Source organism: Diabrotica virgifera, chromosome 10, assembly GCF_917563875.1.
Source record: "Diabrotica virgifera virgifera chromosome 10, PGI_DIABVI_V3a".
Taxonomy (NCBI): domain Eukaryota; kingdom Metazoa; phylum Arthropoda; class Insecta; order Coleoptera; family Chrysomelidae; genus Diabrotica; species Diabrotica virgifera.
The window spans coordinates 147,697,822-147,711,070 of NC_065452.1; the positions used below are offsets into that span (position 1 = coordinate 147,697,822).

Consider the following 13,249-nt stretch of genomic DNA (forward strand, 5'->3'; position numbering starts at 1 on the left):
GTATCCATAAACTAATCGAGCGCATATGGACACTAGAAGTCATCCCAGAAGATTGGAAAGTAGGAATTGGGAATAATATTTCCTATGTACAAGGAGGGAGACAAACGACTCTGCGAAAATTATAGGGGCATAACAGTTTTAAATGAGCGAAAAAATATTCATAAGGGAACGTGGAGATCTCCAGATGGGGTTACAGTAAACATGATCGATCATGTTATAGTCTAAGAGCTAGTGAACCCTTCGACTAACGGTCGTTCTGTAAGGCTAGAAATTTGTATAGTGATATATCATAGCACACCAAGACTAAAAACCATGACCTGGCAGGCATCAGCCCTGCACGTGTATCTACCAAGTGAATCGAAAAGTGCATAGTTTAGAGGTAAAATAAACTTTCTCCTGTAAGGTTTAAATTTACCTATGTGTTTCAGTAAGTCATTTAGAAGAAATGTGTACAATGACAGGCGATTCTGAAGAGCATAAGACCTTGCCAGGCGAGGGGAAAGATTAGGGGTTTTTCCTAAAATTATTCTTTTTGCATCGAACAAATTTTTTTTAAGTTTTTTTAATCATTCCAAACAGAAAAGGTCTTTAGTGATTTTTCTCTTAAGTTAATAGTTTTTGTTATATAAGCGATTGAAAATTTTGACAATTGCGAAATCGACCATTTTTAACCCTAAATCGGAAATTTATCTAAAAATTTCAATGTTGCCAAGGTACGTAGATATTCTTTAAACATTGATTGATGAAATTCCGAAGAGTTTTTTGCAATAAAATATCGAAAACCCCTTTGTTTTATTAATTGCTGATCAAGCGGGCGCGGCACTGTAGTATAAGTAGTGAGGACGTTTGAGTTTGCATAAATTCATTATCTCGAGAATGGGCAAATTTCAAGAGAAATCCTCAGACAGGTCGATTTTTATTTTTGAATTAGGACTTTTTGGTATATATATAATACTAGTGACGTCATCCATCTGGGCGTGATGACGTAATCGATGATTTTTTTAAATAAGAGTAGGGGTTGTGTGATAGCTCATTTGAAAGGTTATTTAATTCTCTATTCAGTAATATAAACATTGACATAATTATTTATACAGGGTGTACAAAAAAATTTTCTTCTATTTGTCAAATTTAATCAAAGTTAATTTAATAAAAAAAAATTTTTTTGTACACCCTGTATAAATAATTATGTTAATGTTTATATTAGTGAATAGAGAATTAAATAACCTTTCAAATGAGCTATCACACAACCCCTACTCTCATTTAAAAAAATCATCGATTACGTCATCACGCTCAGATGGATGACGTCAGTAGTATTATATATATGCCAAAAAGTCCTAATTTAAAAATAAAAATCGACCTGTCTGAGGATTGCTCTTGAAATTTGCCCATTCTCGAGATAATGAATGTATGCCAACTTAAACTTCCTCACTTATACTATAGTGTCGCGCCCGCTTGATTAGCAATTAAAAAACAAAGGGGTTTCCGATATTGTATTGCAAAAAACTCTTTGGGATTTCATCAATCAATGTTTAAAGAATATCCACCTACCTTGGCAACTTTGAAATTTTTAGATAAATGTCCGATTTAGGGTTAACAATGGTCGATTTCGCAATTTTCAAAATTTTCAATTGCTTATACACAGTGGCGGCTTTTCTTTATGTGCTGCTGAGCTGCAGAACTACCAAACAACCATAGCAAATCTTAATTATTAAAGAATAATTAATATAGTTTTATTTCAAATCTGCCATATTATCATATTAAACATCAACTGTTAATAATAATTCACCAACAACGATGATTAATATTATTTTTTTTACGTATTTACTCCTCTAGTGAAACCGTATAATTTTTTTACGTATTTGGTGCTCCAGTGAAGCAATCTTTTTGAAGCCAGTGAAACCGAAACACTGGCAGCGGTAAAATGCATTTATTAAGCAAACGGCGATCTTAGCCGATGTGCTTCGGCAATCGGCGATGTGCGGCCTCGGAAATGTGTTTGGGAGCTGCAATTCACGACAGTTATTCGTGACCGTTGCATCTGTGCCGTGTTTAGAAATTCTGTTTAATTTGTTTTGTTCGAGCGTGTTTAAAACAATGGAGTTTCAATTTAAATTAGGTGTAAATAAATTTCAAAAACTTCACTAGCAACAACAGTTGATTATAAAAGAACGTGGCCGTCCTATGCCTGATCTTAATATTGAAGTGTCCGGTAAAAGCCGTGGAAAAACATATACGCGTAAATTTAATAAAGACATGTATCTACGAAATCAGTGGATTTGTGGATGTTCCGAAAAAAATGCTTTTTTCTGTTTTCCGTGTGCATCCAATTTAGAAAAATGCAATAAATGTAAGTTAATCAGATTTTTATAGCATGTCGTTATTAGTTACTATTAATTAGTATTAAGGCTAATTTTATTGTTTTTGTTTTCGTATGTTATTCTATTTCTATTATTTTATATTGGCCGTGGTTCATGCAGCACACCCTATAGCAGATGTCACGAGCCGCCACTGCTTATACATATAACAAAAACTATTAACTTAAGAGAAAAATCACAAGACCTTTTCTGTTTGGAATGATTCAAAAAACTTAAAAAAAATTTGTTCGATGCAAAAAAAATAATTTTAGGAAAAACCCCTAATCTTTCCCCTCGCCTGGCAAGGTCTTATGCTCTTCAGAATCTCCTGTCATTGTACACATTTCTTCTAAATGACTTACTCAAACACATACTTTAATTTAAACCTTACAGGAGAAAGTTTATTTTACCCTCTAAATTTGCACTTTTCGATTCACCTGGTAGATACACGTGCACCGCTGATGCCTGCCAGGTCATGGTTTTTAGCCTTGGTGTGCTATGAATTATCACTAGAAAAATTTCTAGCCTTACAGGACGACCGTTAGTCGGAGGGTTCACTAGCTCTTAGACTATTATTATTGACTCTAGACATCACTCAGACGTAATAAACGTATGCAGCAGACGAGGGGCAAATGACGACTCAGATCACTACCTAGTGGAAAGTACAATAAGAGCCAGAATCTCAAACATAAAAAAAGAAAAGGGTCCAAAATTGAAAAATATGAAATAGAAAACTTAGCAGACAACAGCAAAAAGGCCAAATACAAAGAATATAATATAAAAGGAAGGCTAGAAAACAGACCAAAGCACAAGGATATAAACAGAGAATGGGAAGCGTGTAAAAACATCATACAAGACGCTGCCAAAGAGACCTTGGGTCTACAAAAAAAGGTCAAATCAACTGAAAGGAAGTGGTTCGATGAAGAGTGTCGTAACATAACAGAGAGAAAAAATAATGCATATCAACGATTACAACAACGACATAGAACAAGACAGGTAGAGGAGGAATATAGAATGCTAAGGAGGGAAGAGAAGAAAATACATCGCAGAAAAAAAGAGATCACGTAGAAAAAGAACTCCAAGAAATTGAAGAATTAAATAAACCAACAGAAACCAGAAAATTCTACCAAAAACTTAACAAAAGCAGAAAAGAATTTAAACCAAGAACAATGATGTGCAGAGACAAAGAAGTAGATATAGTAACTCAACAGAGTGAAATACTACAAAAATGGACTGAATTCTTCAAAGAAAAGTTTGAACAAAACGGAGATCCACTATACAATGTAATTATACTGGATCAAACGGATACCAGAGAAACAACCCCCCTTCAGTAGCTGAAATGCAAGAAGCAGTTACCAGACTGAAAAACAACAAGTAACCTGGATTAGACAATATTAGCGCAGAATTAATAAAAGAAGGCGGAGACTCCCTATTGAATGCGATCCACGAACTAATAGTGAACATATGGAATTATAAACAACTGCGACAAGACTGGAATAGCGGAGTAATTATTCCACTACATAAAAAGGGAGATCAGCTTGAATGTAAAAACTACAGGGCAATAACGCTACTGACTGTGGCATATAAAATACTGTCAAATATTGTGTATGAGTGATTGAGGCCATATGCGGAACAAATAGTTGGGGGATACCAATGTGGTTTCTGCAGGCAGAAGTTCAAAATAGATCATATCTTCGTCTTGAGGCAAATCTTGGAAAAGACTAGTGAATTTAATATAGACACACATCATCTCTTCATTGATTTTGAGAGTGCCTATGATAGTATCCATCGAGAATCTCTGATCCACGCCCTGAAAGAGTTTAATATTCCAACTCAACTCATTGATATAGTAAAAGAAACACTTAAAGTACAAAGCAAAATTCGAATTCAAAACGCACTAACAGATACAATCCATGTCAGAATGGGCCTACAACAGGGAGATGCCCTATCCTGTATTCTATTCAATATCACATTAGAAAAAATAATTAGAAAGTCAAAAGTCAACACCAGAGGAACAATAATAACAAAAAGTGTACAAATATTGGCATTTGCAGATGATGTTGATATCATAGCTAGAAGCAAAAGAGAAATGATAGAAGCATTTAATGCGATAGAAAGAGCGGCATAAAACAGTGGCCTAAATATTAATGAAATAAAAACCAAATACATGAAGGCCAGCAAATCGACAGGTCAAAGAAACCTACAGAATCTGACAATAGGAGACTATAACATCGAAAGCGTAAAAATTTTTACATATCTAGGTTCACTAGTTACCGCAGATAACAATGTCAGCGAAGAAGTTAAGAGAAGAATACATATTGCTAATAAAACATATAATGGACTAATTAAACATCTAACATCACGAGAAAAACCAAATGCAAAATATACAAAACCCTGATAAAACCGCTCCTTATACAGTATGTCCCTGTAAGTTGTATCCTTATGGAAAACTTTTTTATTATTAATTTTACGAAAAAAAGTTATTCTTTATAAAAAGCTCTGCATGGTCCAAAACCTAAGATTTAACCATCAAATATCAAATTTTTTGAATATTATACGAGGTATGCCAACAAGTTTGAATTTCACTCAAGAGTAAAGTAGCTTTATTTTTCACAATATTGAAAATTGCTATTATGAAAAGTTGTTTGGAATTAAAAACTGTATTCTAGTATGCAACTACATCCTTCTAATTAAAAATTTTTTTTTGAAAAATTATGGATAACATTATTTTCAGTTGTTTTAATTCAGATAACTCTTTTATTATTAATTTTACGAAAAAAAGTGATTCCTAATAAAAAGTTCTGCGTGGTCTAAAATCTAAAATACAACCATCTTTTGTCAAATTTTATCAATTTTATACGAGGTATGTCAAAAAATATGAATTTCGCTCAAGAGTAAAATACGTTTATTTTTCACAATATCGAAAATTGTTATTATGAAAAGTTATTTAGAATTAAAAACTATGTTTCAGTATGTAATTACATCCTTCTAATTGAAATATTCTGAACTATAAAGGTACTTTACTTTTGATCTAAATTTATCTTTTTTGACATACCTCGTATAAAATTGATAAAATTTGATATAAGATGGTTGTATTTTAAGTTTTATACCATTCAGAATTTTTTATTAAGAATCACTTTTTTTCGTAAAATTAATAATAAAAGAGTTATCAGAATTGAAATAACTGAAAAAATAATGATAGTTATCCATAATTTCTCAAAAAAAAAATTTTTCAATTAGAAGAATGTAATTGCATATTAGAATATAGTTTTTAATTTTAAACAACTTTTCATAATAGTAATTTCCAATATTACGATAAATAAAGCTACTTTACTCTTGAGTGAAATTCAAACTTTTTGACATACCTCGTATAATAATCAAAAAATTTGATATTTGATGGTTAAATCTTAGGTTTTTGACCATGCAGAGCTTTTTATAAAGAATAACTTTTTTTCGTAAAATTAATAATAAAAAAGTTTTCCATATGGATACAACTTACAGGGACATACTGTATATGGATCAGAGACATTGACACTGTCGAAAAGCGATGAGAACTTATTAGGTACGTTTGAACGAAAAATCCTCAGACACATATACAGTGTGTCTGCGTAACTTGGAACCATATGGGAAACTTTTTTAATATCAATTTTACGAAAAAAGTTATTCTTTATAAAGTGCTCTGCATAGTCTAAAACCTAAGATGCAATCATCAGATATCAAATTTTATCAACAGTATACGAGGTATGTCAAAAAATATGAATTTCGCTCAAGAGTAAAGTGCCTTTATATTTCACAATATCGAAAATTGTCATTGAGAAAAATTGTTTGTAATTAAAAATTATGTTTTAATCTGCATTTACACTCTTCTAATTGAAAAATTTTTTTTTTGAAAATTTTCCTCAAATCACGGACACCCAACATCATTTTTATTTATGATAGCTCCGTTATTATTAATTTTACGAAAAAAAGTTATCCTTTATAAAACGTTCTGCATAGTCTAACAACTAAAATAAAATTATAGGATATTAAATTTTGTCAATTCTATACAAGGTATGTCAAAAAATATGAATCTCTTATAAAAAGTTGTTCAGAATTAAAAACTATGTTTCAATATGCAATTGTATCCTTCTAGTTGAAATATTGTGAACTATAAAGGTATTTTACTCTTGAGCGAAATTAATATTTTTTGACATACCTCGTATAAAATTGAAAAAAATTGAGATATTATGATTGCATCTTGGTGTTTTGACTATTCAGACATTTTTATACAGAACAACTTTTTTTCGCAAAATTAATAATAACGGAGTTATCAAATAAAAATGATGTTTGGTATCCGTAATTTGAGGAAAATTTTCAAAAAAAAATTTTCAATTAGAACAGTGTAAATTCATATTATAACAAAATTTTTTATTACAAACAATTTTCTTAATAACAATTTTTGATATTGTGAAATATAAAGGCACTTTACATATTTTTTAACATACCTCGTATATTATTGATAAAATTTGATATCTGATGATTGCATCTTAGGTTTTATACTATGCAGAGCACTGTATGAAGAATAACTTTTTTTCGTAAAATCGATATTAAAAATGTTTTCCATATGGTTCCTAGTTACGTAGACACACTGTATAAGGGGGTGAAAGAAAATGACGTATGGCGCAGAAGATATAATTTTGAACTATACGCAGCATACAACGAACCCGACGTCATAACATCCATAAAGATCGGACGTCTGCGCTGGATGGGCCATGTTGAACGGATGTTGGAGACTGAAACATCAAAACATATAATGAGGCAAACACCAGTAGGGAGAAGGTCAAAGGGAAGACCCAAACTTAGATACATGGAACAAGTGGAACAAGATCTGAAAACACTTGAGATTACCCTCTGGAAGAACAAAGCAAGGAACAGAACAGAATGGCGGAAAATCCTAGAACAAGCCAGGGCCCAAAAATGGTTGTCGAGCTACTGATGATGATGATGAACAGTTTTAAATGTCGTCTACATGATATTATCACGAATTATATACAGCCGTCTGGAATCGTTTTCGGAAGAAATGATGTGTGAATACCAGTGCGGTTTCAGACCAAAGCGAGGTCAACTGTAGACCAAATACATATACAGGGTGAGTTTTTAGTGCGGGATCGGTCGATAACTCCATTACGGTATAAAATATCGAGAAAAGTTATTTAGAAAAAATGTAGGCAATGATATTCTCCACGCTTGGAAAATATGTCCATTTCTACAGGGTGATCAGTAACTGCGTGGTATATCAAACATATAATTTTTTAAACGGGACACCCTATATATTTTTTCATATTTATATTCCCCTCATAATTCTTGTTCATATGATATATGGTTTTGTATTACTATACAGAGTATTTAACAAGTTATGACCATTTTTATTTCGAAATCACTATGAGATTAACACCCTGTATATAAAGAAGTAATTCGTAGACAATAATTTGTTTTATGTAATAAGATAAACAATATACTGTAGTTTTTAAATTAAGTCCAATTCACATCATTGACGAATATTTGTATACAGGGTGAACTACAAAACCAAATTACGATTTTCTCTATTTTTTTAAATGGATCACCCTATATTTTATTTTTCAACATTATTATATTTAATATACTCTTTCATTTTTATATAGCATTCCCTATATCTAAACTGATTACTTTCCGAGATATTTTTAGTTTTCTTCAAATTTCGGGAATACATTCAATTTTTCTAGTAGAAATAAGTTAGTTTGAGTGATAATTAAACAAAATTATTTTTATTAGATAAATAACTAACACAAAATATAAACCATAGCAATATGCAGTGAATATACCAATAAATATACCAATAACTTTTGCGAAAATGAACTTAAGACTTTGATATTTCATGAAAAGTTGAGACAATCAGTACATATCATTAACAAAAACATTCTAGGGGTCATTCCATTTCAAATCACTCAATTTTTTTAGCAAAAAAAATTTTGGACCTCCGATTTGTCTGAAAATTGGTATATAGCTTCTGCGGGACGAAAAATAAGATATTTAAGGTCAAAAAATCTTCTTCTTTTTTTCTCAAAATGTTATTTTATGCGATTTTACAGTGATTTGGTGTTTATTTATACAAATTTGCATTTTCTATCGTAAAGTATCAATGGAAAACATAATATTTTAATAGAAGGGGCTCAAAAATGTCATTATATGGCATTATAACAAGTTACTTTGATTCAAAACAAGCTTTTGATTAAATTTTATAGTGTAGAAAACGTTAAAATATCGTTTTTTACATTTTTCTCCATTCCCAAAATACAGCATAATCGATTTGGCTGAAAATTTGCCCACAGATAGACAAAACATAGGACTTTAAGTGGTGAGAAGGATTTGAATTATATTACAATACCAAAAAAGTTACATGCAATATAGTCAAAAATATAGGCGTCTACTGTAAGTACAATTAACTCGAAAATATCGACCTCACGACAAAAATTGTTAAAAAGAAATTGTAATAATTGTAAATACGATTTATTTGGAACAATTTCTGTTCCTACCATTTTTGTCGAAAAGTTAAAAATGGCGGAGATATTGAGCAAAAAAGGTTCTCCTTTAAAATGAAGATGGCGGCTAACGTAACGGAGGAATTCATTCGTGATTTTAAATTTAGGCTACTATTGACTCCCTTAAACATCAGAAAAATAAAATTTTGGGCAGCTCGGCATTCAAGGTCAAATGCTATCCCGACTGGACTAATATATACTTTTGAGTCTGATATTACTGCATGTAACTTTTTTGGTATTGAAATATAATTTAAATCCTTCTAACCACTTAAAGTCCTATCTTTTGGCTATCTGTGGGCAAATTTTCAGCCAAATCGATGATAATGTATTTTGGGAATGGAGGAAAATGTAAAAAACGGTATTTTAACGTTGTTTGCACTATAAAATTTGATCAAAAACTTGTTTTGATTCAAAATAACTTGTTATAATGCCATATAATGACATTTTTGAGTTCTTTCTATTATATTATGTTTTTCATTGATACTTTACGACAGAAAATGCAAATTTGTTTAAATAAACACCAAATCACTGTAAAATCGCATAAAATCACATTTTGAGAAAAAAAGAAGAAGATTTTTTGACTTTAAATATCTTATTTTTACGTCCCGCAGAAGCTATATCCCATAGACAAATCTGAGATCCAAAAATTTTTGCCTGAGTGATTTGACATGGAATGTACCCTAGACAATTCGTCAATTAGTTTAAATTTTATTCAATTTGTTTATCCCAAAGAGCTTTTTTGTGCAATGTTATTGTTCAGAAAATAATAATGATACAGCAATTCTGTGAAACATACGTGAAAGAAGAATACTTATATTTTCAAAAAGTATAAAAAAATCAATCAAAATTTATCATTCCGAAAATATTTTACTAAAGTAGTCATTTTTGGTTTAAAAACAATTTGAATAGATTTGTTAATATTGACTGTAGAGTAAATCTATTTTAGGATTTCAAAAGCTGGTATTTTTAAACGAATTTTCAAAAAAAAACTTTTCGCCTAGGTTAAATGCGGTCATTTTTAGCCACTTTTAGTACTTAATTCACAGTTACTTTTATATACATAAAATAGTCATGTAACAGTGTTAGTTACCATACTCCTCCGAAACAGCTAGACCGATTTTTATGAAATTTCACATGTATATCCTGTAGGACTGAGAGTATGTTTTAATCTATTTGTTATACCCATAAATTATAAGTGGGGTTACCCCCGTAACATTTTTTTAAATTTTTTTGGACAAAGTTGTCTACCTTAATTTTATATAGTGTAGAATTAAAAAATATATACAACCCTTAATTTTCACTCTTCTATTACAAACCCCCATTTTTAATAGCCATCTATATATTTACATCTATAAAATTCTCCTGTCACAGTGTTAATTGTCATACTCCTCTGAGACCGCTTGACCGATTTTTATGAAATTATATATGAATATTCGGTAGGTCTTAGAATCGGTCGTAATCTATTTTTCATATCTCTGAGTGATAAGGGGGGTTCCCCCTTATCATTTTGTAATGTTAGGTGGGGATATGTGTACATAAAGTGCGCTATAAGACTACGAGTACGTGAAAATTAAAAAAATTATGAACAAAATCCATCAACAAGCTCGGGAGATATTAATCGCAGCATATATGTTTGAAGAATCAATTTCATTTTTTGTGTGCACGGATTTTAATAATTCCCCTCCACCGACCACGAATGGATTTCGTTAAGGCGTAATTTTTAAAGCTTTATTAACCACTTTGTTGAAGTTCAAAGTTTACTCAAATTTTTACATATAAACTACATATATACCTTGAGCTTTAAAATGGCGCTAGTTAGGTTGCTTAATTGTTATAAACAAAGTAGCTGTGAATTAAATAAAAAACGTGGCTAACTTTGACCATAATTAACCTAAGCAAAAAGTTTTTTTTTAAATTCGTGTAAAAACACTAGCTTTTCAAATACCAAAATAATTTTAATTTAGAGTCAATATTAACAAAGTTATTTAAATTGTTTATAAGCCAAAAATGACTGCTTTAGTTAAATGTTTTCGGAATGATAATTATGACTTTTTATTGATTTATTTTAAATTCTTTGAAAACAAAACTATTCTTCTTTCACGTAGTTTCCACAGAACTGCTTTATCATTCTTTTTTTTCTGAACAATAACATTCCAAAAAAAGCGCTTTGGGATAAACAAATTGAATAAAATTTAAACTAATTGACGAATCATCTTAAACTTTTTTGTGCATTCAATGGACTGTTTGACTCAACTTTTCATGCAATATGAAAGTCTAAAGGCCATTTTCACAAAAGTTATAGCAAATTTTTTATTTTCGAAATTTTAGATTAATTTTGAAATTTCCGAAGCAACAAATTATCGGACCAAAATTCAAAAACCGCCATTTTTAACCTTTGCTCGTCTGCTAAAAGAAAAGATATCTAATAGCCCTATTTTTACCCACTTAAACGAAAAAACTGCCATTTTTGACATTTATTTGTTAATAACTAAAATTCTCGTCCGAACTGTGACGAGCATTTTTGAATTTATAATGCATTAGGTATATAGTATCCAAAAAACCTATTTGCAAGCTGGCTGCTCAAGTGTACCGAACATGGTATATTTTGCCTCATTTCCCTGGCGTATAATTGCGATTAACGATTATCCCCGTGAGATCTAATTTTCCTTTTAAGCGGTTAATTTTACTGTTAAGGTCGGGGAGCAAGCAGGTCACTCCAGAACAGTGATATCTTCTGCTTCACGGAAGTCTGTAGTCACTCTGCTGGTATGTGAAAAAAAGAATGTGTGTGTACTTTGTACGCACGTAAGAAGTTATACTTCTATTATATGATTTCTTAAAAATAAATATACTTTAAACAGTTTGTTTTAATTTTTTTTAAAACACCAAACTAATTTTGTGCTTACCGCTTTCAAAAAAATAAAAGTATAGGATTGCACTGGATTCGAACTCACGACCTCTCGATCTCTGGCCGAATTAGTCGAGGTATTGAAGCACAAAAAAGGCCTTACTCTCGATTTTTGGCGCAGTAAGACGGATTTTAATGCAGTTTGGTGCGTTGATTTCGTGAGAATGTCAGGAAATTTTGTGAACTATTGTAATGAATAAGAAATCTGAAATTGCATTTGTGCATAAGAAAAATTAATTTCAAAAGTGCATTTTGAAATAGGCAATTATTATAAATTTGCAACCCGGTAAATAGTTAAGCAACATCCCGATTAATTATTTTAATTATTTTTTATCATTTATAAGTCCATATAATAATAGTCTAAGATGTCAATAACCATTAATAATAAACAAAAAAAAAATCCTTATGTGGGAATTGAACCAAGTACCAACGGGTCCGTAGCTAAATACACATACCGCTAATCTACGCAGACACTTGCTAGACAACGGCGATATTAGGTATAAACAAAACAAATTGGTAAGTAAAAATTGTAAAGAAAATTACTACATACATACAGTTCATCTAATTTACTTACCGTTGCACGTCATTATCTACGTTAGAGATCTAAGTTGACATTGTTGCCCAATTACAAAAAATTCTTGAATTCATTTTAAATCAAATACATCACACAATTTTTGCGGTAGTGGATTTTACAGCAAAACCAATTAATATTCAATGTAAATAAATAACAACTTTAAAAATAGAAAACAAGAATTAAGTTATAATCTTACGTTAAAGTACATAATAAAAACAGTAAATATAATGAAACAAATACTTGTAGTAAAGAATATAAACAAATATGAATTGTCATCACCGCAACTGTCAAATAAATGTTACCAATTTATGGCAAAATGTCACCTCCGTTCGATTATAGTTACAGTGTATTCCGAACAAATGTGCTTCATAAAAACGCTTTATAATCCATTTGTACAAATTAAATGAAACATATTATTGTGTATTTCTTTAAGCTAACATTAATAGAAATATTTAAATATTATTTCTACGCGTATATAATAAAATATGTCTAGTGGCTGTAATGCCATTGTACTCGGCAAAGTGATTATAAAAAGAACACACCTACCGCCTAAATATTTCGTGTTGGTATCATGTGACGTCACGGGCTATGACGCGAATGACGTGCAACGGTAAGTAAATTAGATGAAGTATACTTAAATGTATTATAAAATTAATATATTCATAAATTTTAGAAGAAACATTCGTAAATAGGTATTATTAATATCTATTAATGTTACTAAATGAAATATAAATATTTTGACGTTTCACAATTTGACAATTCACTTTTAACTGCAGTGCCTTAAAATTTTTAAAGCATCGGTGCTTTAAAGTAGCATTTTTAACGCTCCTATGGAGTGCTGTAAATTGCATTTTTA

General features: G+C 30.7%; 3 protein-coding genes across 8 annotated transcripts in view; 2 read left to right on the top strand and 1 right to left on the bottom strand.

Moving 5' to 3' along the window:
* Positions 1-13,249, bottom strand: part of LOC126893466 (protein claret segregational-like) — a 649,821-nt gene that overhangs the window by 525,138 nt on the left and 111,434 nt on the right. The window lies entirely within an intron of this gene.
* Positions 1-13,249, top strand: part of LOC126893469 (protein disulfide-isomerase A6 homolog) — a 504,458-nt gene that overhangs the window by 399,978 nt on the left and 91,231 nt on the right. Inside the window, exon 8 of one of the 2 annotated variants that reach the window (XM_050663726.1) lies at positions 11,606-11,654. The exons of the other annotated variant lie outside the window; for it this stretch is intronic. Within the exon in view, the coding sequence (XP_050519683.1) occupies positions 11,606-11,639 (34 nt within the window). The 3' untranslated portion in view covers positions 11,640-11,654. Of the gene's footprint in view, positions 1-11,605; positions 11,655-13,249 lie in introns of those variants that run through there. 2 annotated transcript variants of the gene reach the window in all.
* LOC126893468 (protein disulfide-isomerase A6 homolog) overlaps positions 1-13,249 on the top strand; it is a 250,979-nt gene that overhangs the window by 75,294 nt on the left and 162,436 nt on the right. The window lies entirely within an intron of this gene.